The 26608-nt window shown below is 46.5% G+C and overlaps 1 protein-coding gene across 3 annotated transcripts in view; it reads right to left on the bottom strand.

Moving 5' to 3' along the window:
• The window catches only part of ACBD6 (acyl-CoA binding domain containing 6), an 80497-nt gene that overhangs the window by 28147 nt on the left and 25742 nt on the right, over window positions 1-26608 (bottom strand). For 2 of the 3 annotated variants that reach the window (XM_083845860.1, XM_083845859.1), the window contains exons 5-6: window positions 16940-17045; window positions 10718-10807 (exon numbers count right to left, since the gene is read on the bottom strand). In XM_083845860.1, coding sequence (XP_083701986.1) covers window positions 10718-10807; window positions 16940-17045 — 196 coding nt within the window. The remainder of the gene's footprint in view (window positions 1-10717; window positions 10808-16939; window positions 17046-26608) is intronic. The other variant, XM_083845861.1, reaches the window with a different exon arrangement.

Genomic DNA, 26608 nt, shown 5'->3' with positions numbered 1-26608 from the left:
CTTCCAAGCGGTGTTGAAGTACATTGGCAGAACAACATCCATCAGAGACGGATCAAATGCTGACCACAGCAGGATTTGTCCTCTACAGAGGATACGAGCAGAACAGTTGAATCTGCATAAATATTGCATTAATAACAACCAGGCCGGGTGAAGACAGCATCTCGATATTGATCACCAGGCGAAGCACCTACCTACTAAGAGCTCAGAGAAGCTCCTGAGGTTGCTACTGTTGACGAATACTCCAGTACCACCAGGTAGGGCTGTGTGGACAGTACGGTGCCCAGGTCTCAGGCTAGGACCTACTGGCTTCTTCCCCTGGGACCAGGGCTGCCATCACTGCTCAAAGTCACACCGTAGTGCTGTGGATAAGAACTGGGGGTCCCAGGCATCGCTGGCACATACAAACCCATGAACATTTTGGAGGTCAGAGCACAGACAGTGTCTGCATTTCTGAAGATCAGGTGAAACCGCACCTGCCTCTGCTGGTTTCTCTACCGCGACAGATCTACCTTAGTGGTTATTTACACTGCCCTCTTCCAACTTTCCTCTCTCATCTAATGTAAACGTGCTATAAATACAGGCTTGGCGTAAAGCCCATCAATCTACCGCTCAGCTCCCCCGGTCCTAAAGGCCTTTCTCTGGACAAGCTGTGATTTAGCTCCAAGTTCCTGTAAGTCTGAGCAACTTCTTCCAACCTCCGTCAGCACTAATGTGACACGTGCCCTTGTGCTACTTCCGAGACTCCCGTACCTTGAGAAACCGAATCCAAATTTCAGCACGACTCACGTGGACTTCGTTATGGGCGTCCTTCTCCTGCGGCTCCCACGAGCCCTTTAGGAGTTCCTCGGGGTTTTGGAGGGAGCACTGACGAAAGTCACCCTACCCTGGGCATGCCACAGGACTTTGCCCTTAACAAGACCAAGACCTCTGCCCAGTGTCAGATAATCCGTCACTATAAGCCACTTGTAACCAAGCCAGATATTTATTGCTATTGATCTGCCTGGTCCCAGCGAAAGACTTTTGTTCTCCCAACCCGGGACTTTGACCTCAATTAAGTTATGAATTTCAATCCGATAGACTGCTCCACTTACCCTGCTGCTCTCCCTGACTGGATTAATTAGAATTAGCTAGGCTGGGAGTCACCCCGAGCGCCTCATGGATCATGTTATTTTAATAATAAATAAAGAGACGGCAGCAGCATACAAGGAAGGATTCTGAAAGATTGTTCATCCAAAAGCATCATTCAGAACCTGCCAATACTAATTTCTCCGAGTTTGATTACCTCATTTACTTCTTTTTATTTCTATTCATTAATTGAGTTTTATCCCCCATTACTCCAGCTCCCCAAATGTGCCCTTCCTATAAAGGAACCAGACACACACGTTGCCGTTCCAAAGTTTTATCGCTGCAGCTCATCAAAAGTAGAGTTAGCAGGAATGGAATAGTCATTAAGCATTTAATAATCTAATAGTGCTGAGAAAATATAGATATAATGGGTGGGGGGAGAGGAGAGGGACAAGGCAACCCTGTCTAGTGCCACGACGCGTGCGCTAAGGCCTCCTCACAGATAGTTACTTGGCTGGTGGACAAAACCGAGCGTCTTCAAGGAGGTAACATCCAACATTGGAGAAAACGCATATATCAATTAGGGTATTTTCTGACAGCACAATAATGCCTTTGCAATGAGACTAAACCGGGTTGAATACCGAAGAAATTTGATTGGCAACGGGAAGTTTTTGAACTCGTGAGTCGAGGCCTGATAGCTACATTATCCTTATTACTTCTATTTCTGTATAAAAGCAATTACAATACTTGAAGATGTCGGCTTGCCTAGGACGGTACCAAAATGGATTGTCTCAGCCAGTCATGTCACAGACACACTACGGAGTTATTGACCCATAAATGAACACTTATTTGTCATGCTCATTTTAATGTTTAATTGGCTGGAACAGGAGGAACAGATTTAGACGATGGAAGTTTACCAATTTTTCAAAGGCTGGAACACAGCTTGCAGATAGCCGGGTCCTGACCTGAGAAAACACAGCAGAAAGCCTCAATGCACCTTCCACCTTCATCTAAGTTCAGGCCTTCATTTTGTAAGAAACCCTTCTTAGGGCAGGGTGATTTATCCCAGCCAAGCTGAGCCTTGTAGCAGGAGACAGAAGGCTCATTTAAACACGGGATGTCTAAGCTGGGACAGCCAACCGGTCTGTTAGGTAAACCAGAAAGTTACTGCAGTGTGGGATTTGCTGTTTTCCAGCAATGACGCAGTCACCTTGTGAGATGCAGAGGGAGATGGGCCCCAGCCTTTGCTTCCCTATGCAGGTGAGCACTGCTGAGCCTTCTGCTGCACCTCACCGGAGGGGTTCCTGTCCACATGAATTTCCAAAAGCCTTCCAAATGCATCCTCTCAAATTATACTGCCGTAGAACAAGAGGGAAGGTCCTTGCACTGACTGATAAATGATTACAAAGTTAAAGATTGAATAGGACTAAGAGATGAACTTGCACAATTGCTGGTGATCACTCCAAGGGATCAGTGCGAGGGCTTGGGTTGTTCAACCCCACGTAAGCGAACAGGAAAGCAGGCTGAGAGTGAAGAATCCACCTCTGCTACGTCTTCCAAAATAGCACAGCAAAGCTGACTGTAAAATGCTACAAAGAGATCTCAGAGTGACAGGGTGAAAAAAACGGCAGATGGAAATCAGTGCTAATAAACGCCAAGCAATGCAAACATGGGGAAACGATCCTTAGTCTCATACACAGCAATAGGCTCTGAACTATTACCGCGGTGGAAAGAGATGAGTTGTAACAGAGCTGGCTATCCTAACACAGCTCAGTATGCAATGGTAGATAATAAACAAAAAGGAGGCATTAGAAAAAAAGAGAGGAAGTAAGAAAACATCATTATATTGCTTCATTAAGATTCACGTTGCACTTACAGCAGGGGCACGGAGAAGAGGTACTCCCATGTCTGAAAGAAACCATGGAGGAACTAGAAATGATTCAAGGAGGTGCAAAATTACTGACTACAGATTAATTTTGAATTAAACTTCTCAGTCCGACAAAGAAGTGATCAAGAAGGCTCGAGGAGGCTGATAAAGCCAAAAGCAGGACAGAAAAGGTAACTAGGGGAACAATTCCTGTTCCTCATTACACCAGAACGATGGGCTATTGCATGAAATGACTGTGGCCCGTGCAAAGCAAATGCACAGTTCAACCACAGAGCTCCCACCGGCATAAAAGGCTGGGACCCACTTAGGGACAAGAGAAAATTATCAAAGGGAAATCCAGGAGCACAAAGATAACAGCAGGGGTTTAGGAAGCCTCCAAGCCACACGCTTTGGGTAAATATATAAAAATATCTCTATGCTTACCCTGTTCTGTCCCCTATGCATTTACTCTTCCTGCTGCTAGAGACGTGATACTGAGACAGAAAGAGTCCTGTGTTGACAACTATAATCACGGATGCAGAAATGAGATATAGAGGTTGAGAGGTGGAAACCTGAATTAGCTTTGCCATTTTAAGTGCCATTTTGCCACTTATGATCCATGGAGTCAAGCAGCAGCTGTAAATTAGTAAAAATCTTATTTATAATCTTTTAAAAAGAAAGCACAAAGCATTACTGTCCCAACATTCAAAGTGCTGGAATAAAGTCAATCTTATTTAGGAAAACTAGTAAAAGTTCTTTGCATCAAAGCCTGCAAATTCAGCATGCCCCAGTGATGTGCTCAGAATTATTATTTTTTAAACAAACTGGGAGAGATAACTGACAACAGCTGAATACAAAATGCCATTTGGGAAGTAAACCCAGACTCTCCCATATTGAAAACTCCTCAGGGAGAAGGCCAGTGGCAGGATTTAGCTCCTTCAAAACAGGGAAAACTTATTCAAGTGGCCCAGCGCAAATGGTCTAGGAACCATCTCCCCTGAGCAGAGTAGCTGGCTGCTTGGCAAAGGCTGTTCCCCTGGCACAGAGAGTGATACCTCGGACGTAGGAAATGAAGCAAGGCTGCAGACCATTCCTGGGATGATGTGTTCACCTGAAAAAACAGCTCGGCTGCCACTGGTATCCTGTTTGTTCAGCTCACCAAATACCTTAATGAGGGGCTAAAGCATTTCCAACAATGACTTCAGAAATGGCAGGTGCTTATTTCGAAGATGACCCTGAGACCAAGGGACAATGGGGCTTGGGACCATCCCAAGTCCTTGCAGGGAGGCAATTCAAGGTAAGGTTGTTTCCTGCATCTGCAGACACGCACAGACAGTAAGGAATAAGACACCCATTTCTCCTCTGCACCAGGACACGACAGGTAACACAGTGCCACCTGCACCCATCTAAGAGCTACCTGCTGCTGGCCTGCCTCCTGGGAGCACTGGCAGACTGCAGCCACCACACTGCAAAAAGCTGTGCTGGTCAGGCACAGGAACAGGCACAACGTGTCCTGATGCAGAGGGTGGTCACGCTCCCTGAGCCTTCCCGAGATAAAACTACGTGCCTGGTGGCAAACTGCATTCCTCCTGCACCAGCACTGGCCACGCAGAGTGTCTCCTTCTGCACAGCAGAGCCCTCAGGACAAGGTGATGCCCGCAAGCCACGCAACCCCACAGCAATTCCCTAAAATGTGCCGCTGTCCCTGGTCCCTCGATTTAATCCCTGCATTTTGATTACCCTGAAAGCAGCTTTGAGGGTAAAACAATGTAGACTGCCGCTAGTTTTTCAGGACAGGCTCTTGGATTTCACTTTTTCAAACGCTGGTTTTGCACGGAGAGGTTGAAAGGACTGCGTGGATCCCGAAATCACCGCTGGAATAACACAGAAGCAGGTTGATGAGCCTGCTTTGCAGGCAGTGCTGCACGCGCGCTGCCGGAGCAAGGGTGCCAACTGCTTTGCTGCACCAGCAACGAAGCAATGATTCATATGTCTACAGGGAGCAGAAGAAACAAAGGCTGTACATGTCAAGTTGGAAGATGGGAAGAGACAATGCGAAAAAAAAAAAAGAAAAAATCAGCATGCACAGGCAGAAGGAAACATCTTCGTGTCCTTACGATCTGGAGTTTGTGTTGATGAGACTTGAGGTGTCTTCAGAAGCACAAACCAGGGACGAGTCTCCACATCCCCCAGCATATATTAAGAGCTGCAAACATTTTGCAAATGCTTCTGCTGAAAGGGACTTTTCTCCCAGTAGGTAAAATCAGCATCTGCTGAGTGGTGACCATTTAACATTCAACCTGCTGCCAATCTCCATTCCACAGAGAGACCCACAGGAGAGACATGGAGCGGTGCCACTTCTAATAACTGTGTGACTGGCACCATGTCAATGCTTTAATGTAGAAAGCCACCCTCTGTCACTAAGCAGATCTTTCCTTTCTTTTGGCTAATGGATTTCACACCCATTGGCAACAACGTCAGGACTGAAGGGGTGTAAGCCTGCAGTCTTCTGAGATCTGCTTGGCAAAGCCGACTACAGAAATATTGAGATAGGGGCTGGGGGGGGGGTTACAGAGAAAGAAGAAAACTATTGTGGTTAATAATTCTGCTCTCATTACTCGTTGCCCTGCCTTTCATCTTTGTTTAGTTTCTTCATCCATTTGCCATTGTACTTCCTACTGCAGCAATGGTCACTTCAGCAGCACCTGCAGCGGCATTTGCTTGCGGCGAGCGTAACGCCGCCAAACCTCTGCAGCACTCGTCAGATCCAGGAGAGGGTCCTCATGGCTTTACGAGCCAAGCTTTTAGTATATTCAGGGGAAAATTTATACCAGGGCCATTAACAAAAAGGGCACAAGGCTCAGGTATTTTCCTTTTTAATTTTGATGAGGTTTAGAGAACGGCCATAACAGCAGAGTACTTTGATGGCTGGCATCTTACCTACAGCGGTGTTTGCTCTGATAGGTGGTGGGGGGCTGCGTGGACACAGGCACATAGTCAACAAGGAGGGGAAAGCTGTGCAGGCACAGCCTGGGACCTCTGGTTCTTCATCAAGAACCATCAAGATGCCCACACCAATTTCCTCAACGTCTCCCTACAGATACAGAAAAACATGGGCACGAAGGCAGGGAAGGATGTGTGCTGGCTGATACTGGCTTCACTTTCAAATGTCTACACTACACCTCCAACACAAGGCCCACACAGACACTGAAGTAGTTCGCCTTCTTGCTGTGAAATCAGAATGAACATAGTCGAAAGGCAAAATAAAAAAATACAGGCAGTGACTTGCAGGCAAGGAGGTCTGACTTTTTCTCGCTTCTTTTTACCCTATATGCACAAAATCCTTTAAGAGCCAGGCAGGAAAACAGAAGAATTATACAAACAAAACCAAACCAACAGACCACCAATCTTGGCAATATTTGACATATCCATAATTTCTACTTCATTTTTAGCTAATGGCGGAAATTAGTCTTTGCACAGTTGATAAAAATCAACCTGTCTCTGCTGGGTTAGCCCCATGATCTGTGGCCCAGCAACTACCTCTAGTACAATTGATTTTCCTTTTTGGCAACCAATAGGCCAGTCAATAATAATGTTGTTTGAGAAGGATTGAGTCATGAGGGAGATGAACCCTCCCTGCCATTTATTATGTTTGTATTGTCTCCATTTGAAAAGGTTTTTTTTTTTTCCAATGAAGACGTGACCGAAGGTATTACGACGGGACAGCCACCGCGTGTCCCGGTCTCCAGAAGCCCTCTGACTCACCAGTGTGTTAGCATGCAAATGGAGAAGATGGTAGCTGCTGTCTGCTAGACGTTTGTGGCAGGGGACTGGGAAAAAAGGCAAGCCAAGAAGGCAATCATGCTCCTCTTGCTACTCTTGGAGGAAAAAATAGAAAAATAAAACCCAGCTAGCTCAAAATCACAAGCTAACAAGCACGACTTCAGACAGCTGTGCTGCCTTGTGTGAGTTAGTACAAGATGCGGACGCAACATCCACATTGGCACCAGGGAGCAACCAACTCTCACTGCAGGCAGCCACAGGCACTAGATGCCTTTCACTGAAATGACAGGTGTACACGAATAAGTAAAACAAAATCCACACATACCAGCAACAGACTTCCTAACCTGGCAGATTTCAGCTTTGGTTCTCAAGTTTCCTTCCCAAACCCCTGAGGGTCCATGGGCGACCCATGGAAAGCTTACTGACAGCAGCTCTGAAGTCTCTGTACAGTGATGTGTGCCTTTACTGAGGACGTGAAGGGTCAGCAAATAAAACAAAACTGAAGGTCAGTTATAACTTTTTTCACCCCTGAAGTCCTATAAATATAGTACAGTTTTACGTATACGAATGATTTCCATAACATCAATAAGCTGATTAATAGAACTGCACAATGGTGTGGTTTAAGTCAAAACAGAGGAATATTTGGGTACAATTTTAACTCAGCAGCTCCACGACATACTGATTCAGACGTAGTCCTTAATTATCCTGTACGCCAAGTGATACGGACCCACCAGCAGCTAACAGTGTTTAAGACTGATCCACGTGGCCAGGTCGGGTTGAAGAGCTTTTTCAGAGTAAGCTGCTCTGTGGTAACCATTCCAGGACAGTTACCCACACTTACCCAAAGGCATTCCTTGAATGCATGGATTATTCCCGAAAACAAAATTACACACAGATGCAAAAAAAAGTGCCTCCACAGCAAGACCAGGATGAGTCTCAAGTCTCCTGTTTTGATGTTGCAGATATGAGATACTATTTGCCATTTTCTCTCTCACTGGACAATTATTAGACCACAATGCCCTTCATCTTTCTTAAAACAGCACTAATATTTTGTAGACTTGAAAGCTGCGATGCTCCCTGCACAGGACGACCACTTACCCAGGGCTTTTGTGCCAGAGCACAGAATCCTCCTCAAATCACCTATTTATTTGCCTTGCTCTTGCAGCAGGAGGTGTCCAGAGTCAGAGGCATCCAACCCTGCCCCAAGAGCGCTCTTCCACCTAGAGCACCGACACCGTAAGCTTTGCCACTGCAGTGAGCTCCCCTGAAAGGTGGCCGAGCAGTACCCAACAGTCAGGAGCAGGGCTGTGCCTTCTCCTCCAGGCTGGCACTGCACCACCAGACACAACTGGGGACAAGGATTGTCTCCAACCAGGCCAGCTTGCTGCTCCTGGCACAAGGAACACAAAGGATGTCACGGTGAGGCTGCAGGGGAGCACGAAGCTAGGGTGCAGTTCTGCACGTTCTGCATTCACTGCCTCCAGAAAGCCTCCTCTCTAAGGCCACAGCACATGCTGCAAGGAAAAGCTGTCACAACTGAAGCTTCAACAGGGGAAAAAGGTTTTCCTTTGTTGCTTGACCCTCTGCAAGGAAAACTTATTCATGTCTTCATATATTTTAAAGCTAGAAATTGATATTACAGTTATGTTGCCTGAGCTGCTTCGTAACTGCTGGGTTATGAATATGCTCCCCTTCCTTCCATGTCATCGCTCAGTTAAAAGCACACACTTCAAGCAAGCAGAGCCCCAGTGGCAGGAGGCTGTTTTCAGACCGATCCCCAAGCTCCGGATATTTCCAGCAGAGCCCCAGAATACCAAAGCACCACCCACTTTGAAATGGCCTCTGGCTCTGAAGATTTAGGTAATTCACTTACACAAATGCCCCTTTTCAGGGAAGAGAGAAGCCTCTTGCCTTTCTGCATCCCTTTGCCCATGGCAATCGGTTACCACTTTTCAAACGTGCCATTAGAGCTAATTATGAACAATCAGAGAACTCAATGGCTGCAGCTATTCAGTGATGTCCTTCTGAAACTGTAGCATCACCATTTAAACCAAAAAGCAGGGTGCAGGATCGTGGCAGTCCAGAAGCACGTGGTTATTCCAAGACACGAAGCTGTTTTGAACATGCCACAAGAATGAGTGGTACTGAGGTGGTAATGGAAGAGTGTAAATCTGTCAGGCCATTGGACTAATTTTTAGAAGCATACTAAAACACAGATAATTTAAAAAATAAACATTAGTCTGTAAGATCTCTCTCCTTCACTAGCTACTCCTAACCCTCACAATCCCCAAATTCATTCTCTCTCTTACACTGCCTGCATTTAGGTGCTGAGATGGGAAAGCACCCGAAGTCTCGAGCGGGTGGAAATTGCAGAGGCCGTTGGCACACCGGGCTGGGGCAGCCTGCGAAGAGAAGCTCTGCTGCGAGCACGTCGGGCTGAAATAATTGCACCACTGATTCAAGTCACCAGAGATTCCCTTACACTTAACCCACCCTTCTTTACAGCCCCGACATTAACTGATAGAGCTTTTGGTAACGGGTAAGAGCAGACACTGCGGCATTTATGGCCTGTTAGGGAGCCAGAGTTTTTCCCTCTCCCCTTTTTCTTTAGGTTGCTCTTCACAAAACTCTTTCTGCTCCTTGTCTGGATATGAATTCTCACAGGGAAAAGGTCAAAATGAAAAAGAAATAAACATTGGTTCACAAAGACTTGAGATGTTATTGCAATTCATAAATGGTTGAGAATAAAAATGTGTCTGCCTTCTCGGGGAACACACCTATGTGCAAACCAGAACCTTTATAAAAATTCTCCTTTATTACCTTGGTGGAAAAAAATCAAAGATTGATTTTCTTTTTATGGCTATTATTAACCTTTTGTTACTGGCCAAAAATAATCTGGTTGGAAAATGTGCAATACATCAGAAAAAAAAGAGAATTTAACAGAAAATTAATGTTCAGGGAAAAATAAGATGATTCTTCATTCAGCCTTTTCTTCTAAGAGTCAGCCCTTACCCCAGAGAAATGAGATAAACATCAAAAAAGTGAATTTTCAGACTGCTGCCATGGTACAGCACTCCAAACCAAACCCACTCTTGGGCTGTTGGGTTGAAGGGGACAGGGAAGTGTCTGGCTGAAGCTCTTCCCAGACGTACCTGACGTGTCACTCACTAGCTCTGCCTGGAATGTGACAGCACGCCACGCCGCCAGTGCACCCCCCATTTGTGCTGGCTCCACTGCCCTCCTATGCAAGGAAAAACTCCTACAAAATCCATTGTAACCAAAAACTCCAAGGTTTAAGCATGAAAATAGGTGTCTCACCAGGTCCTCTGGAGCTGTGCTTCCTAATATTCATCCCATCTGCAATTCTGCTCAGGCAAGGGCCAGATAGACTTTTTTTAAACAAAGACTTTGTGTGTAAGTACTAGCACAGCTGTAGTTAACCCATGAACATTACAGGTCTGCTGAGAAGCCTGCAGGTTGCAAGTGTGGTTAAGGTTGTACAAGTTCCCGACGTGCCTATCGCAAGGCTGTTTAAGCCACTGTTGGTAAGAGCTAGCAAATTTGTCAAGAGAGGTGCACGGGCAGGAGAACAAAGGCTACAAAAGCCAGGCTGGTAAAGAGCAGTCAATCACAATTTGACAGAAATACGTTGAACAATTATTTCCGAGTACAATCCCACTTAGACAGGTCAGCCCTTCGTTACAACAAGCTGACAAAACGGGGAGTGCTGACTCGTGAGCGCAGGCAGCTTCGAGCTGCCTGGCCAGAAGGAACCAACCCCTTGCTAAGCTGTTGCTGAAGCAGTGCAGTTCCCAGCCCGGCGTATTAAGGGATGCCAAAATTGCTGCCAGTTTCCCTCTGACGCTTTTGGATGCTCTTCTCTGTGATTAATGGTGTGAAAGAGCTTGCTGTGGAGTCTTGGAAGAATTCAGTTGTGTGCAACGTTTGGTCAGGAGGCTACGTAACACATCACTCAAGTTCAGCCTTTCATTCCTTCCTTACCTGGCTGTTAACGTCGGCAGCGTGCTGTAACAGTACTGAAACGAGCTCCTTGTGTCCTCTGTCGCACGCCCAGTGGAGCAGAGCCCTGCCCTACAACATCCAAGAGAAAATTATCAGAGCTAGCCAAAAACAGCCCAAAACACCTAGTCATGCTATGAAGTACTGAGTACCAATAACAAACACAAACAAAATAAAAGGTACGTAACACACTGGTGCTCCTGATCAGGACTTGAAACCCATGCCGCGGGCCCTGGCTCTGCTGCAAGAGGAGATCAGAACTGGGCAGGTGTCACCCACAGCCACCTCCCTCCCGGCTCTGCGGCGTGGGCCGCTGCAGCCTTGCCTCCAGCACCTCCCAAACCTCTGCAGTTTTCTTCCCATCCCCTTCCTACAAATCCCGGCTCCTGAACTCTCCCTGCACGTCTCTGCCACCATGGGATGGGAAGTTTGGATCCTCCTGTCCATCACGGACCCCTCTGCAGACCGACTGTCGTAGCTGAACTCGGCTGGCATCAGAGAGGGCTGCAGAGGCTGTGAACTGAAGTTCTGGGGGTGGGTTCTCACTGGGTCCAAAGCAGTAACAGCCTTTTAACAAGGAGCTCTAACATTTTCTATGAACTACTGAAGATTTTACAAGCCAAAAGAGAAAGGCAGATAACAACAGTTTAGGATGCAAGGCTTTTTTCTTTGTTTGTTATGTATTCTTAATAATTTAAGCTTCCTGGTGTCATCAGCCCCTCCTGACTTAGTACAGCACGTGGTGCACAGGAGAGCCCTTGGAAATCACTGTAACAACCCAGGAACTCATCCCCCAACCTGTGACACCGCCAGATTGACCCCTGTTTCTCCCAATCCTAAACAAACCAGCCCCAGACCTTCGGAGGCGAAAGCAGTTAAATCAGCCACCGCCTGGCCATAAATCTCTCGACACAGCGGCGGTGAGCAAGGTGAGCAACTCATTCATCTGCTAACGGGAAGTGTGAGCCAAGCTTCCCAAGCCGAGTGCCAAAAACTGCAGGTGGGGCAGGAGACACCTGGGGCTGGAGCTCGCCCTCCTCCTGCTGGGCATTCTCCGGGAGCAGCGGAGGCAGACCATTATTTTGAGGGAGGAAACGCGAACTCAGGCACGAGGCATTAAGCTTTTTAACACACTTTTTGACCCAGCAAGTAATTAATTTTTGTAACACATAATTTTAATGTTACACTAATTAACCTTGAATCAGAATGAATTCTCTGACAATGACTTTCCACGGAAGCACTGATGACATCCATGGGGCCATTCAATGATTGATGCTCTTGTACTCAACACCACAATCAAAGTCTAAGAGGGGGAAAGAGTAAATTTAAAAAAAAAAGGTAAACATGGAAAGATCTTCGATTTATCTTTAGCATCCCTAAGTTCTACCTGGGCTGATAATTACTTAAGAATAAGGATTTCAGTTGGGCAAATAATAGCAACTTCTTTATGCCAGATGTTTATTTCAGAAGAAGCACTATCTGCAATGTGCACAATAACAGTCAATACTTCCAACTGGTTGCTCCACTTTCTTTACACGTGTGTATAGGAACAATACCAAAATTACATAATTGCATTTTTTGTGCAGTTGTAGGGCAAAATAAAGCCATTTCTATCCTTTCCATGAAACTCAGGTTACAGTTTTGTGGCTATAATATGCTGTTTTACATTTGTCTCCAGACAACCAGAATCTTATTCCATTTTATTGGTGCTGAGTTTGGCTGAGACCAACGAAGGAAGACCACCAGCTCAGGAGGAACTGGGCTGCCAATTCTGTGAACTCAGCAATTTTGCATCAGGGTGCAACTGGTCCCCTTGTACGACGCTGGACGGCTGCTGCTGCTGCAAACATTGCCTTGTGAACACGACGAGAAACCGAGGCCCGATCATCTACAGTCATTAAAAATCTCCTTGTGCTATTTGCAGGAGTATGGATTTCAAGTCTTGGGCCAATTCCACTTTGGATAATTACACTCTGTTTACCTATATATTTTCTCTGCAATTCTAAATGGGTACAATATTTTCCAATTAGTGCCTTAAATGGCTCTGCATTGTAATCATGCGCTATTAAGCAGCTGACACGTTCCAGCCCAGAAGTGGCTGCAGCCTTGCAGCGTGTTATCTCCTAAACACCGGGTGCTGGGGACTTTGGAGACCTCCTCTGCAAGAGCACACCATTTGATATGGAAGTAAAAATACCTGCAGAACAATCTCCACTTCCTTATGATATAACAGAAATTGCTGCCAAGAAACTTGTATTTAAAACAAGAAGATATTCACTACTGTTTGCATAGAACGGAGCATATTAAAATATTCAGGAGTTCTAGCTAAAGGTAGTTAAGACAGCTGTACAGCTACAAAGTCGACTTGTTTCCCATGTCTTCTTAACAAGGAAAAAGCCTCAGAGGTGAGCCAAACTTCAGCTCGTTCAGTTCAGATCTCAGCTCATTGTGCAGCACGGCTATCACCTATCCACAGCGCAAAATTCTTTAGCCTGCACAGCTGTTGCTTGCTATCAACATGTGTCCGCGTGGTTAAATGACAGGGCAGAAACGTGAAAAGCCACAGACTGAGCTTTCCCAAAGCACTTCCCGACTATTTCATTAGGCAGTGAAAGGCTCGGACCGACACGAATAATTTTGCAGGGGAAAGCACTGCAGTGGCGAGGTCTTGCCCAAGCGCAGTCAAACATCGAGGTGCTCGCTCCCTGCAGCTCAAACACACAACAGTTGTTGCAGAAGTTACATGAAAGGATGCGTTTTCCCCTGCCTCTTAAATATTTAATAATAATTAAAAAAAAAAAAGCATAAAAATAGCCCCAGTGCACTAACCCTGCCTCTTAAATCTTCTGTGCTTTGCCTGGACAACCACTGCCAGCTTGGCCAGCTCCCGCAGCAGTTTTTCTCAGCCAGCAGCATATGAATTTTGCTCAGCTCCAAGTCACAGGGTGTTCACAAACAAAGCACAGGACAGGGATTTGTCTCGGATACACCGAGCCTCGGCAGACGAGCGGATGGGAATGATTTTCATATCAATTAGCCTGTGCAGAGAAAGAGGAGAACGAAGCCAAACCCAGCGGATACACCATGATATCAGGGTGTCCTTCTAGGTACCATGTTTGCAGCTGTAATTGTTGCGTACCACTGGCAGCTGATCCAACCTGGAGCAAGTATTTATTTCTGGTAATTAAGGAGAGACACACGTAATGGCTGCATCGCCTTCCTGCGACTGGGGAGGTGGTGAACGGGAGGGCAGCGGTTGCAAAAATCCAGGTGAAATTCAGCTTTGATTTGGAAGTCAAGCACTCTCAGAGCTGGGAAACGTTCAGGGAGATTCTTCCTTAGCATGCCTGCAGCCCAGAAACACGAAGCTGCTTCGAACCCATTTCCACCTGCCCTCGCCTTGGCAAGCTGGCAGCAGCTTGGCACTCGCTGTCTCAACGGCATGGGAACCGGGGACCAAACGAGCATCATCCAGACACCTTTTATCATTAAGCTCTGGCAAGGGCTTAAATGCTGCACACAGGTAACATGTTTGTTTATTGGGATTTCTCCAACAATTATAAAAAACCTCTCTCCACAGCCTCCACGGCCCTTGGCACAAATTACAAAAGCAGCTCATCTACGCTTCTGGACAACTTCTGGTTAGTTAATAGTTGAAGAAATATTTTTCCCATAAAGGCAGCAAACAATCCCGTGCCCGAAGTGCTGTGGTAACCCCACAGCCACAGTCCATTTCTTCTTCCATTAATCCTGCTGACACACACACGAGGAACTGGTTGTTTTAGTCTGTGCGACTTCTTCTAAGTGAGTGCAAGCTATCCTGTTGAACTCTGGGCAATTCAGATAGAGTAAATGGAGGCTTGTACATGATTACTGTCATTAGATTCTTTGTCTAATTCTAAACTGAAGTTTATTATATCCAAACTGTTAGCAGGTATGCAGGCTTCAGTGCTCTACATGAAGGTTTTTATTCATTTTTTTAATCTAGGGAAGTGGACAGCTTATGCATCCAAAGTTGCCAAGCCCGTCCCTGTCTAACGCCTCCAGATTTCTCTTGCCCCTTCTGAAATCGTTTTGCTTCTGAGTAGGCTTGTCCCCATTTTACATTTTTCTTCTCATTTTCTCCTTTTGCTAACTTATTTCAGGCTCGCGCCAAATTAGAGAGGATGCGATTAGATACAGGACAAATGCATCACTTGGAGATAAAACCTAAGCACCTGACAACCTCGGCCGAGTCATTACCCACGAGGAAAGGCTGTGCCTGGCAGCTTTGCCGTTAGCACGAGAGTGGTTGGTGCTTCGGCAGGTTTTGCTCCATAACAAGTTAACTCTTTGTACGTATCCCTGCTGCCATTTTAAATTTATACGTGCTTAAACCAAAAGACTGACAGTGTGAGTTATGTTCTGAGGGCTAGGAGAAGAACCTTCTGGGTACAGCAGGATATATTTATGCAGTAACACTAAAACAGTTAATGAAAATGACAAGATTATGCTTGCATACACTTCACTCTACCAAAGGCTTGCTCTGGGTTATCTCCATCCTAAAATGGGTTCTAAAACTTCGATCAACCTGCACGATATTGGAAAATCAGCTGCACTCCAGATTCTGAAGAATACATTTGGATACCGAACAACACTGGTAATGGTTTCGGCTCCCTAAAATAACTGAAATAAATATTTCTTTCACATCTTCCTTTTTGATACTCTAATTTATTTATTTACCAGTTAGAATCGAGCCTCAGGAAGCCAGCACTTGCCAAAAAAAAAAAAGAAAAAAAAAGAGGCTCCTACTTCTCTGTGCCAAGCATTTGCTGGGTAAGCAAAAATAAGTGAGGCTGTGAGAATTTCACCTGTGGGGAGATTTTGCACCAGTGACAACCTTTCCATCAACCTTTCACAGGTTGCAGAGGTGTCATAGGTTTGCTGAAGCAGCTCCCTGCTCTGCAAGAGTCACAGGCGAATACCTGTGAGTTCTGAAACAGGCCCCCTCATACATCGGACTCGCTGGTAACTCTCAAAGAGGATGTCACCTTACAGTTTTCAGATCTGGCTCTGAACGTTTACACTGAGAGCACGCGAATATTTCAGCTATCTCTCACAATTTAAAAAAACAAAACAAATGATTTCTTTGGCTGAAAACAAGCACGTTTGCTGTTTGAATGCAAAGGAAGGTAACAGCTTCTGAATCTTCCTAACTGCGAATGAGCACCCCGTCAATGGAAATGAAGTGTGATGCTATTATTTGCACTTATTGCAAGTGCGTGATCTCAAAAGTGAGCTTTTATCAATGAAAGGACTCTAGCCATGTTCTGAGCTTCTGCCCCGGGTGCTCACTGCTGTAGCCTGTGGTCACGGCGCTGTTGCAGCGACCGTGTGGCACACGGCAGTTTCAGTTCATTGAATTTACGATGCGAAATTCCAAGCCTGATCGCGAACACCCTCCCTCTCCTCTGAAAATTAATTCACACGAATTCCTGATTAATAATAAAAGGCCCTGCCATCAGCATTCAGAGCCCCAGCCGGGGCTGTCATGGCTCAGAGGGCAGAAATCTGCTTAGAGCTACAGGAGAACCCAACTGAATTTGTGGCGTCTCAGTCTATGAATGTGTAAGCACTTCATCTGTTCACCGCGACACAATGTGCTGGAGAGCAGTGGGCAAAAGTAGCTGTACATACTATTGACTGAGAGCAGGGCTAGGTGGCAGTATGCAAGCACTGAACCCAGCGCGATGAAGCTGGTTCTGCTACGCATCCTGAGGGCTGAACTGTCTGCTTCAGGTGTTTACTTTTACCAAAAAAAAGGATTGACACAATTCACGTTTTAGATGCCTGTCTTTTTCTTGGGGTTTCTGGCAATAGCTCTATTAGCTCCCTGTGGGGGAATGGTGTTTTGATTCAGATAAGGAAAAAAAAAAAGACTGGATGATGCCTCCAGAAAGGGAGGTGTGCAAGGGGTCTTACTCTGCAAGTTGCAGCTGGTGTTGCTGGAAATAACATAGGAAGTTTCTGATATGCTACAGCATCAGAGGGCATCCACTACCAGAAATCCAGTGGAAAGCTACCATTTTCAAACAGATTACGCTCATCTCAGTGACCAAGTGTTGGAGTACCTTATAACATTTCTAACTAAGGAGTTTTGAAAAGGCCTAACACTGAGTTAATAAGCAAAACAAAGATTTTTTTTTTAATCTTTTTTATCCATACCTCCTCATCTGCAACATTCACGTCCACTTTTTTTGATCGAATGGCTTTGGTTACATAGTCAATGTTGTTTTCTCTGCAGTAGTCAAAAATGTTCTTGTCCTCTTCCCTATTCAGGAAACAAAAGCAAGAGAAGCACTGTGTTACTGCACAGCACAAAGCCACGTGCACGTCATACGCCCTAACTTTGCCACAGACATTTCAATAACATCACTGGAGTGGAACAGACTCCTGGTACGGTGCATGAAGAACAATATGTTTTTTTCCAGGTAAGAGACAGAAGATCCTGCTTCCTAGAAAACAAAGGTTCTTTTAAACAATACTGTGCCAGGGCAGAAGACTTGCTCCTGTGAGCTGGCACAGGTCTATAAAGTCAGCCAACACAAACCACATTCAGTCCCGGTATAAATCTCTGCAATCCCACAGAAGATAAAAGGCTAAACCTTCATTCTCCGTGCTACACAAACAAGCTCGCAACAACAGCTGATTTTGGTCAGACCAAAGGACCTTCCAATACCGTATTGACAGAGGTCCCTAACAGAGGCTTGGAGAAAAGAGCAGAAGGAACAGGACAAGTGCAACCAGTCCCCTGGTTAGATCCTCCCAGCTTATGAAACTCAGTGGCTTAAGGATTTCTGTAGCTAGAGGCTGCGCACAGGTGAGGGTATTTCTCAGCCTTTTCCAGGTCCTTTTTCAAATTCGTTTCTGCTCTCTAACCTATTCATGCTCTTGGCCTCACTAAAGAAAAGCCCTACAACTTAGTGTTCTGTGTGTGAAGGGGTGAACAATGAACTAATACTTTCTTTTGGTGGTTTTAAAAACAGATGCCCTATATTATTGGGTACTCTTTGATAATTGTGCTTTATTCACCTTCTTCATACTGTCTGCAGACCTCTCACATTGTAGTCACCGTCTCTCCTATCAACCCATCCTGTTGTCTCTTCGGACAGAAGCTCCACGCTTCCTCTGATATCCCCTTTCATCCTCTTCTTCAGTCTCCCTCCTTCTACTACATCCTTTCTGAGACGGGTTGATCCGACCTGTGTGCCCTATTAGATAGGCAAGTGCAGATTTGTACAGCAGGGTAAAAAGGCTTCTGCATTTGCTTTCTTAATTGCCATGGAGCGCTGTAGCTCCAGCGACTCACACAAAGCTCTTGCATGTTTTAAGAATTCGTAAGAGGTCTTAACTTCATGAGAAATTGCTTGCTTCTCTGGCAAGAGAAGTTTTAGTAAATCTGAAGATAGAATATTGCTTTTAGCTCTAGGAGAAGCTGTTGGTGCAACTGCAACACCTGTGACATCCCAACTTGCTGCTCTTGCTGCCAGCAGCAGGCATTGGGGAACGGGTGCTGGCCCCTCGCGTGCTCCAGCCTGCTGCTCTCGGACACGAGCACGGCCAAGCTCTGTCTTAACACCACCACTGCAGAAAGGATCGCAACGGGGTCACTTGCAGGATGGTAAATAAATGAAAACAACCACAGCCTCAGAGGCAATGCCTCACAAGAACAGGAGCTTGCTGGGGAAGCCCAGACCCAGCAGGGAGGTCACCGTGCTCTGAGCCTGGCAGGCAGCAGAGAAAATGTCTGCAGTGCAACGGGGCAGCTCGAGGGAAACAGCTCTCCTGGTGCTAAAAGGTAACGGCACTCCTCCCGTTTATCTGCTCTCGAACCTTGAGTCACAGCAAAAGTAAAATCAGAACTTTATTTGCATTACTGAGTAATTGCTAACAAAGAAAAAGCGATGCTCTTCCATTTGCAACCCCAGCAAAAATTAAAAAATGCTGCTGCCAACAAGGCCACGTCCCTCCTCACATCAGGAGAGACAGCGCTCCGTGGTGTAACTCTGACTTTCAGTCTTGTACTGCTACTTATCTAGCTTTGCCAGTTACACTCTGTTCTTCAGACTTAAAGCGTTTTTCCTGAGTGCCAGTAAAAGTTTGGGAATAAAATAAAATAATAATTAAAATAAAATAAAATAAAATAAAATAAAATAAAATAAAATAAAATAAAATAAAATAGTGCTCATCTTTAGCTCCAGCAGCAGAAATACCAGTACTTCCCCTTAGGAAGCCATTTGCCCCGATCTCTCCCACCTTTCTCCTTCAGGAGCACCGCCCTGCACATCACCCCTGCTCTTTGCACACTGCAGTCCTCCTGAGCTGTGCCTTTCCAGCAAGGAGCTGTGGGCTGGACAAGGTCTCACACCTCCCATATAAGCACAGAGGCATTACAGACGTCTTCCAGTTTCTTAACTGGTCTCTGAAGAGCTCCTTTGGCAGAGGAGCTCTTCGGCCCTGGCTGTACCCTGCACCAGCTCCTGGGGAACAAATCGCCGCATGCTTTAGAGGCGATTGCTCTGAATTCTGGGGAAAAAAAGAATCTCATGGTGGGATTAGGAAAAGGCAAACGCTTATGTTGCTCAAGATGGGGTCTGACAGATTCGTGATGGAGGTTATGAGGCATGCCTGCCCCTACTAACAAGGGCTGATTTGATGTGCAGGGAGGTCCCTCCGGTCCTACCTTGTTAGCCCAACCTCTCGAACGTGCCCTCGGCTGCTGAAAGCAGCCTTTTGGGTGAGGCTGCCATTCAGACAAGACGGAACAATGTGCTTCGAACAGCTTCTCCCTCATTGTACAGACACACCATTTATTACAGATGATTTTCTCCTCCGTACCATCAAAGTGGAATCCGGTCTCTCCTTCCTAAGGAAGTCCACAACCATCCTCAGCTACTCCTGGACGAATTTGTGTCACAACCCCGAGCTGAGGCTGCACCCTCCGTCCCTGGCAATGACACCAGCCCTGCTGGACCTTGCGCGGCAGAGCCAAAGGTACCAGCGGAGAAGGCAAAAAGCAGCAACGAAGCAACTGCTTGCAGTCCGTGCTGGAGCCAAACTGGGCAATCGTCCTAACATCGCCTCCAGACAAGCTTCTGTGGTCTTCTCCCGAGGATACCGGTACTGTCTGGAGGGAGAATAAATGGACACAGCTATTTGGGTATGATTTAGCTTTTCTGGAATAGCCGCCTCTGAATGCTCTGTATCTTCTCCTTCCAAAAAGCCACTTTTCTTTCAGAACAGGCTCCACAATGGAATTATTCCAGGATAGCAATTTGCCCACATGAAGATAACGTTTGGGGAAATTTCATCTTTCTACAGTGCATTTATTTGTCAAGGTTTAAACCACTCTCCTGCTGCCCCCCACTTAAAAATAAAATAAAAAAAAATATATATATATATCATATAGACTCTCAATCCATTCTACAAATCAAAGAAGCGAGCCTTTTGACAAATAGATTTGAGGGAAGTCCATGCAGTCCTAACAAAGACATTTTATCTGCAAACAAAACAGTCCCATGAAGTGCTTCAGGCATTCAAACTAATTTGGTCTTGCCACGTGCCAAAACCAGGAAGGTAAATGGACAGAAAAGCTCACTAAAGGAGTTTGAACTGAATTCCCGCACCCGTTTTTTTGAGGGGCACCGGACAAACAAGAAACATTGCTTAAAAATACTTGCAGCTGATTTTTTTCCCTTTTTTTCATGTCTGTGTGTAGGAGTATGCACAAAACAACCCCTCCACCAGAGCAGTTACAAGAAAGCAAAGTGATGCACTGCTTTCAGACCGGTGCCTAGCAGGTATTTGCACTCTACCTGTAAAACTGGAAAGAGTCAGCAGCAAGGCCTAGAAACCAAACCAGCCTACAACTCCAGGCAGAATCGCATCAGAGATACAATAATGTCACACTGCAGTGGTGTTGTCTGAGCAATGTTACAGGGGAAAAATCCCAGCATTCCTAGAAGTAAAAAAAAAATAAATCTAATTTAGGGGAGAAACACACCTTCAATAGGAAAGACCATGAAACTCAAACTAATGGCAACGTACACAAATATTTACAATGGTAGCTAAGAGGAAGAGTGAGATGCAATTTCGTTTCTGTGTTAGACTGTGTGGCATACACGCCCCGACCCTTTTTATTGACGGACGAGTCTTCAAATCTGCGACCACCTGAGGCTTTGTAAAAGCAGGGAATGTGTTTGCTTCTGCTTGAGGATGGCCAGAAGGGTGTCTGTCTCTTCACCTCTCTTGCCACCATGTTGTACCCCCAAAGCTATTTTCTTCTGCTCTCCTGCCTCCCCAGAGAGAGATGCTAACCCCGATTCAAAATCCACCCGAACCGTATCTGTTGGCTGCAGGCAACGCATGGGCAGCTTCTTCCATCCTTGAACGAGTGGATGTGGTGAGCTTAAACCACGCCATCTCCTCTTCCCAAGCTCGGGAGGCTTCAAGAGTCTTCCTCGTAAGCTGTGCAAAACACACGGGTGTTGAGCTGATGGTTTTTAAACAGCCCGTAGAAGAGATCTGCTGTTGCCTAGCCAGGCTTCACTTCCTCCTTACCGTAGTGCTGTAAATGTAGTCGCTTTCGAAACAGAGAGCGCCCCGAGGCCAGTCCCGTTCCCTTCCACCCCTCATGGGCTACCTCTGGCACAAGGCTGGGGGCAGAGGGCTGCGATCTGGTGCTACTCTGGGCCTCCTCTCCCCGTTTGTGGGGTCGGCCAGTGCTGCACCCCATGGGACCCTCTGTGGGGCCGGCACCTTGCCCGGGACGGCCCCGGGTGCCACAAACAGGTGGCATTGGCCATGGGCTTGGCACGGCGCTGCCGAGCCGGTGGGAGCTCGCCGGAGTGGAGCAGGCAGCGCGCGGGGAGCCGAGAGGCACTCGCAACGCTCGCTGTTTGTGTCGAGGCCCTCGGCCCCCAAGGGACCCATTTTCACATAATCTATAATTATCTCTTCGCTTTAATCGCCTCGTCACTTCTGAGGCTCTCCTGGGCACAGGAAGAGGAAAAGCTCATTAACTGAACCTTTTCTCCTCTCTCCAGCCACCCATAGCTTTTAATTGCTTGGTGTTGTTATTATCTATCAGTGCAACTGGGATCATTTTCATAAGAAAGGGTGGTGGGAGGGGGGGAGGCAGGAGCGGGTCCCTGAGGTATGCACCGCAGACAAACCTTTGCTTTCTCAATTATTTATGCCAGCTGAGGTTTTACAAGCTGAATAAATCCATAACTCAAGTTTATTTTGAACCGGCGGGCTGTCCCCGGGGAAGCGTTGCCCACTTGCCTGCACACTTGTGCGCCGTCCCCCGAGAGGGGCCGGGACACACAAGACGTGTGCCATCCCAGTCCCCAACCCTCACGGGAGGCCGAGCGGCGTCATCGGCGGGGGGGAGGCCACAAAAAGCCCACACGGGAGCTGCCGTGGAAGGATGCGGCCTCCCAACAGGAGCGAGGCCTAGGCAAAGCCACCTCGCTGCCCGACAAAGCGAAGCGCCCAAGGGTGACTGCTCGGGGGACGCCGTAAACTCCAGGCCAGCTTGGCAAGCGTCTTGGAGGATCCATTTCTAAATAACGCCAGCCTTAGAGCACCGGCACCTCGGCTGGCTGGACCTGCAGGTGTTTTGTTTCTGAGAAATGCCTCTTGAATGCGACGATGGGCTGCTCGGGCAGAGCTCTTCCTCGGGGATTTCATGGACCGGCATCGGCACGAGCAGTGCGAGGCATGGTGCCGACCCCATCCCTCTGTCCCCCGCCAGCCGGGGATGCCGGCCCCATCCCGACACAAACGCTGCCATCGTGCTCTCGTTCCCGGAGGGAAGGAACAAAAACCCCGACCGCGCTCCGGGCTCTTCCCAAAAGCCGTCACGCCGCCGCGAAGCAGCATCTTTACAAACGGATGCTGGAAGCGGCTCTTTAAAATTCAGCAGCCTTTGTGCCTGACCACACGCAGCGACCTCTGGTATTTTCTGCCAAAACAGTTCATTTGTCTCGCAGAACAACTAATCAATTCCAGAGCCCATCAATCACGGGGGCTCGCGCGAGCCGGCCGGCAGCGGGGCCAGATGGCGGCTGCGTTAGCGGGATTAATACAATTCTGATAGATTACACGGCATCAGGCGGGCTCCCAGACCCGGGGGGGACGGGCAAGCCCCGGGCTGGGGGGGACAGAGGGGTGCTCGCCACCCACTTGCCAAAATGCACGTGCTCGCTCACCTGCGGCTCCTAAACGCACCTTCCGGCCGACATGGGGTGCTCTTTGCTCCCAAGCACTGCGGGAAAGCATTGAGGTTTTTAAATTTTTATTAGCAAAAGGGCTTCTTTCGTCCTTCGGGATGGTAAAAGCGTGAAACTCAGCTCAGCGAGGCCTCGGTGTTTCCACGCCGGGGTGCTGGGGCTGAGCGCCGGAGGGCTCCCACACAGAGGGAAGCGGCCGTTTGGCAGCAGGGTTTTGTGTTCACAGTCTGCCAAGTGAATGCTTTCGTTTGCTGGAAACATTTGTAAACTGCCTTTTTTTTGGTCTTAAAAAAAATATATTTAAAAATAACTTTAAAGTTGAATTTCCAATTCCGCGGTATTTCTGGCATCTCGCTCAGTCCGCGTCTCAGATTTATACCGGTGACACGTCGGTCAGCCTCACCTCACTGTTTATTTCCTAGGTTTGTGAAACGATAATTACAGTTATTTGATCACGGAAGAGCTCAACTACTGCTGCTTTTGTTCTGGTGTTAAAAGCAGACATAAAGCTGTATGCAACAGTAAAAAACAAACAAAACCCCGCTGTCCCCAGCTCCGCTGGGCTGAGCGGTCTGAAGTCCCCGATAATTTCCCAGTCCTTCCTTTAAGGGAACCTCCACGTTCCCCCACCAGCACGCTTTATTTTTATGGAATGCCCAAAGCCAGATAAGTGATTTACAGAGGAACACAAAGGCAGAGCACTATGCTAATACGTTGTGCAACTGCTCCCCATTAGTCACTGGGGGTACTTCAGCTCTTTATTGCCAGGGTTTATTAATGACTCCTAATTGATGACCAGTGCCCAGCACCCCAAAGTAAATAACTGCTACGCCTCATTAGCTCAAGAGACCTTCTCCTGATTTGAGGATTGATCTATGAACACACAAATTGCACCGATTTAACTGAATCTCTGTCTAAATTGATTTAATTAGATCAGTATAACCTGTTTCTACGGATGCTCTTGAATTTATTTGGAACCTTCACAGCGTAGTTATGTGAGCCAGGCTGACCATTTTGCTATCTTGTTCTCAAAGTAGAAACATTTGAGATAATTAGTGATTAGGCAAAATCAGCGCTTGTACCAACCCGGTTCTTCCAATTTCTGATCGACCTGACTTTATGCCAGGGTATGGCAGCTCCACCTTGTCCAGCATTTACAGATTCGCACCCTAAAAGCCAAGCGCTTCATTCCACAAAATAAATGCGAGCATTATTTAATTTCAGACACTCGGTTTAAAAGCAGTAGCATTGCTGCTTTGTTTGGTAAATGACTGCTGACAGTAAATTCGTGGTTTACACTACATTTAAAACAAGATCTCTCATCTCCCTATTAACCTACTCCGAGCTGCTGCTATGTAATCATTTGTTAAACTGTTCAAAAGCTTCTGGTAAGAATAAATTACATGGATCTGCTTAGGTGAACCTTTAAAACTCTGCACTTGCATTCTTATCCTTGAGTATCTGCTGGTACACAGCGAGGTGGTGAAGATGCTGGGCTCCAGATAAATTAGACAGCCTTTCTCTGCCTTTGCATCAGCTGAATCCTAAAGGGCACACGGCAGGCTGTATTTGGCTCGGTGCTGCCTGCTAAGAGATTCATTGCTTTCAGCAGTCTGTCAGAACCCAAGGCTGATGAGGACTCGAGTTTTAGTTTTCAGTACACAAAATAAGATTTTTGCTCGTTCTGGGCTTTCTTAAAGTGGTAACTGGGAAATATTTATCCCATCAACAGCTCAGGGAAACAGAGACTAAAGTGAATTGATTTATATTCCAATTTTTGCAGGCTTGTTGTAAAGGTTCAGTAAGGCTCACCATTGACAACTGAGTCCACAAACAGCCTGCAAAGTTTCTTTTCTCAGATCTCAGGCTACGAACTAGCACCCACTGTCAGCATGGGACTTACTGCTAATTACCAACGTGCAGATTTTTGCTGGCTCAAGGCATTAAGTTTTCTTTCTCCTTCTGCTCCCCCCACCCCCAGCTGCCCAGAACATGCTGCAACCCTCCATCAGTTAACCTTCAGTACTCCCTGTTGAACGCGCATTACCTACATGCAGCAGCCTGTGAAATCCCAAGCTACAAAGAAGTTCCCATTTTTTGGTGCAACACTTGAAAATCCTCTCCCTGCATAATGCCACATGTAATTTCAAACTTGGGAGTGATCAGCTGAACACCTGAATCCAACAACAAGAGCCGGAGTCTATCTATAGGTATGGGAATCCCTAGAACCAAAATACAGAAAACTCAACAGCCCAAGAAAAGTCACCCTTCTTCTCAGGTGAGGTGGTATTAACAAACCAAATCACTTCTATGCTCTAAACAAATTTGGATACCAGATTAAATGTCCAGAGCCATCCTTCTCAGGCTCATTTACTTTCAGATTTTGTACCAGTGCAATTTTGTGGGTGAGACATAATGATGGCACTCGCTCGCTTCCCATCTTACAGCTGAGGACGCTGATGCCTACTAGCCAAGCACTGCTAATGGACCACATGAGTTCCTGTTCTGCGAGCAGCGTGTAGAGACTTCTTGTAACTCCCTTTCAGCAGAATCTCACTCTACCAGCTGTGTCAGTGAATACATCCATCCACAGCCAAAATTTGTAAGGATTACAGCTATGCTGTACGAGACCACAGCCATCAGGGCACTGATCCCCATACAGTACACTACATTCCGCATGGTATGTTTGAAAAGAAGTATTTGGAGCTGCAGTCATCTTCAAGTCCTCCATGAGCCATGTTCTCATGTAAATAAAAACAAAAATACGAAGAGAAGATTTAGACCAGTTAAGCTAACCGGGACGAAACCTGGTTTCCTGTATATTGGGCTGTATTTCAAGATCAAGAAGGGCCACAGGCGATACCTGGGATAGCCATGAGTCTGAAAGGACTGTAGGAATAAGCATTTCATTTCATTTCAACACTGTGCAGCACTGATATGTTCAACTCCTGAAGGAACAGCTCAAACAGAATCCAAACCACAAGGTCAAACTATGCCATCAAGGACGTTAGCCGAGACCCCCACTGACAGAGCAGGGAAGAAAAAGGAGCTTGTGGCTAGCAGAAGTGCTATTCCTCAAGCAGTTTGTTAAACCAACGTCATACTTGCCCAGCTCTGGTCAAGGTCCAAGGACAAGTTAAGGACATGTTGGTTCTCCAAGCCAGGTTGGAAAGGCTACTCCTGGCCAACTGTTCCCTCTCGCCATGCAGCACACTGCAATGCCCACTACTGCCGCCGTGTTTGCTTACTCAGGACATCTACCCGAGCTCCTTGCAAAAGGTTTGGAGCCACTGCCTCAAGATTTATTTTTTATGAGTTTGCGACAAGTCAAAGAAATGCTGCGTTAGAGTTTTAACACTTTGGGAAAATTCCCAGCCAGCCTGGGAGGGTGTGTGTAGAGAAAACAGTGTTTATCTTCTCATTTCCTGGGACTGAAATGATGCAAGACATACAATAAAATAAATGGGATCACAAACACATAAATGGGTAACTGCAACGTGACAGCAAACACTGCTCAAACATTCAGTCTTCTCTGACTGTTCATTTTAACTAAAAAATGATGCCGTATTCTCAAAGATTCTCCAGGCAATCATTTATG

Source organism: Anser anser (assembly GCF_964211835.1).
Source record: "Anser anser genome assembly, chromosome: 8".
NCBI lineage: Eukaryota > Metazoa > Chordata > Aves > Anseriformes > Anatidae > Anser > Anser anser.
The sequence above is the reverse complement of the archived record's forward strand: the minus strand, read 5'-3'. Positions and strand labels throughout refer to the sequence as shown.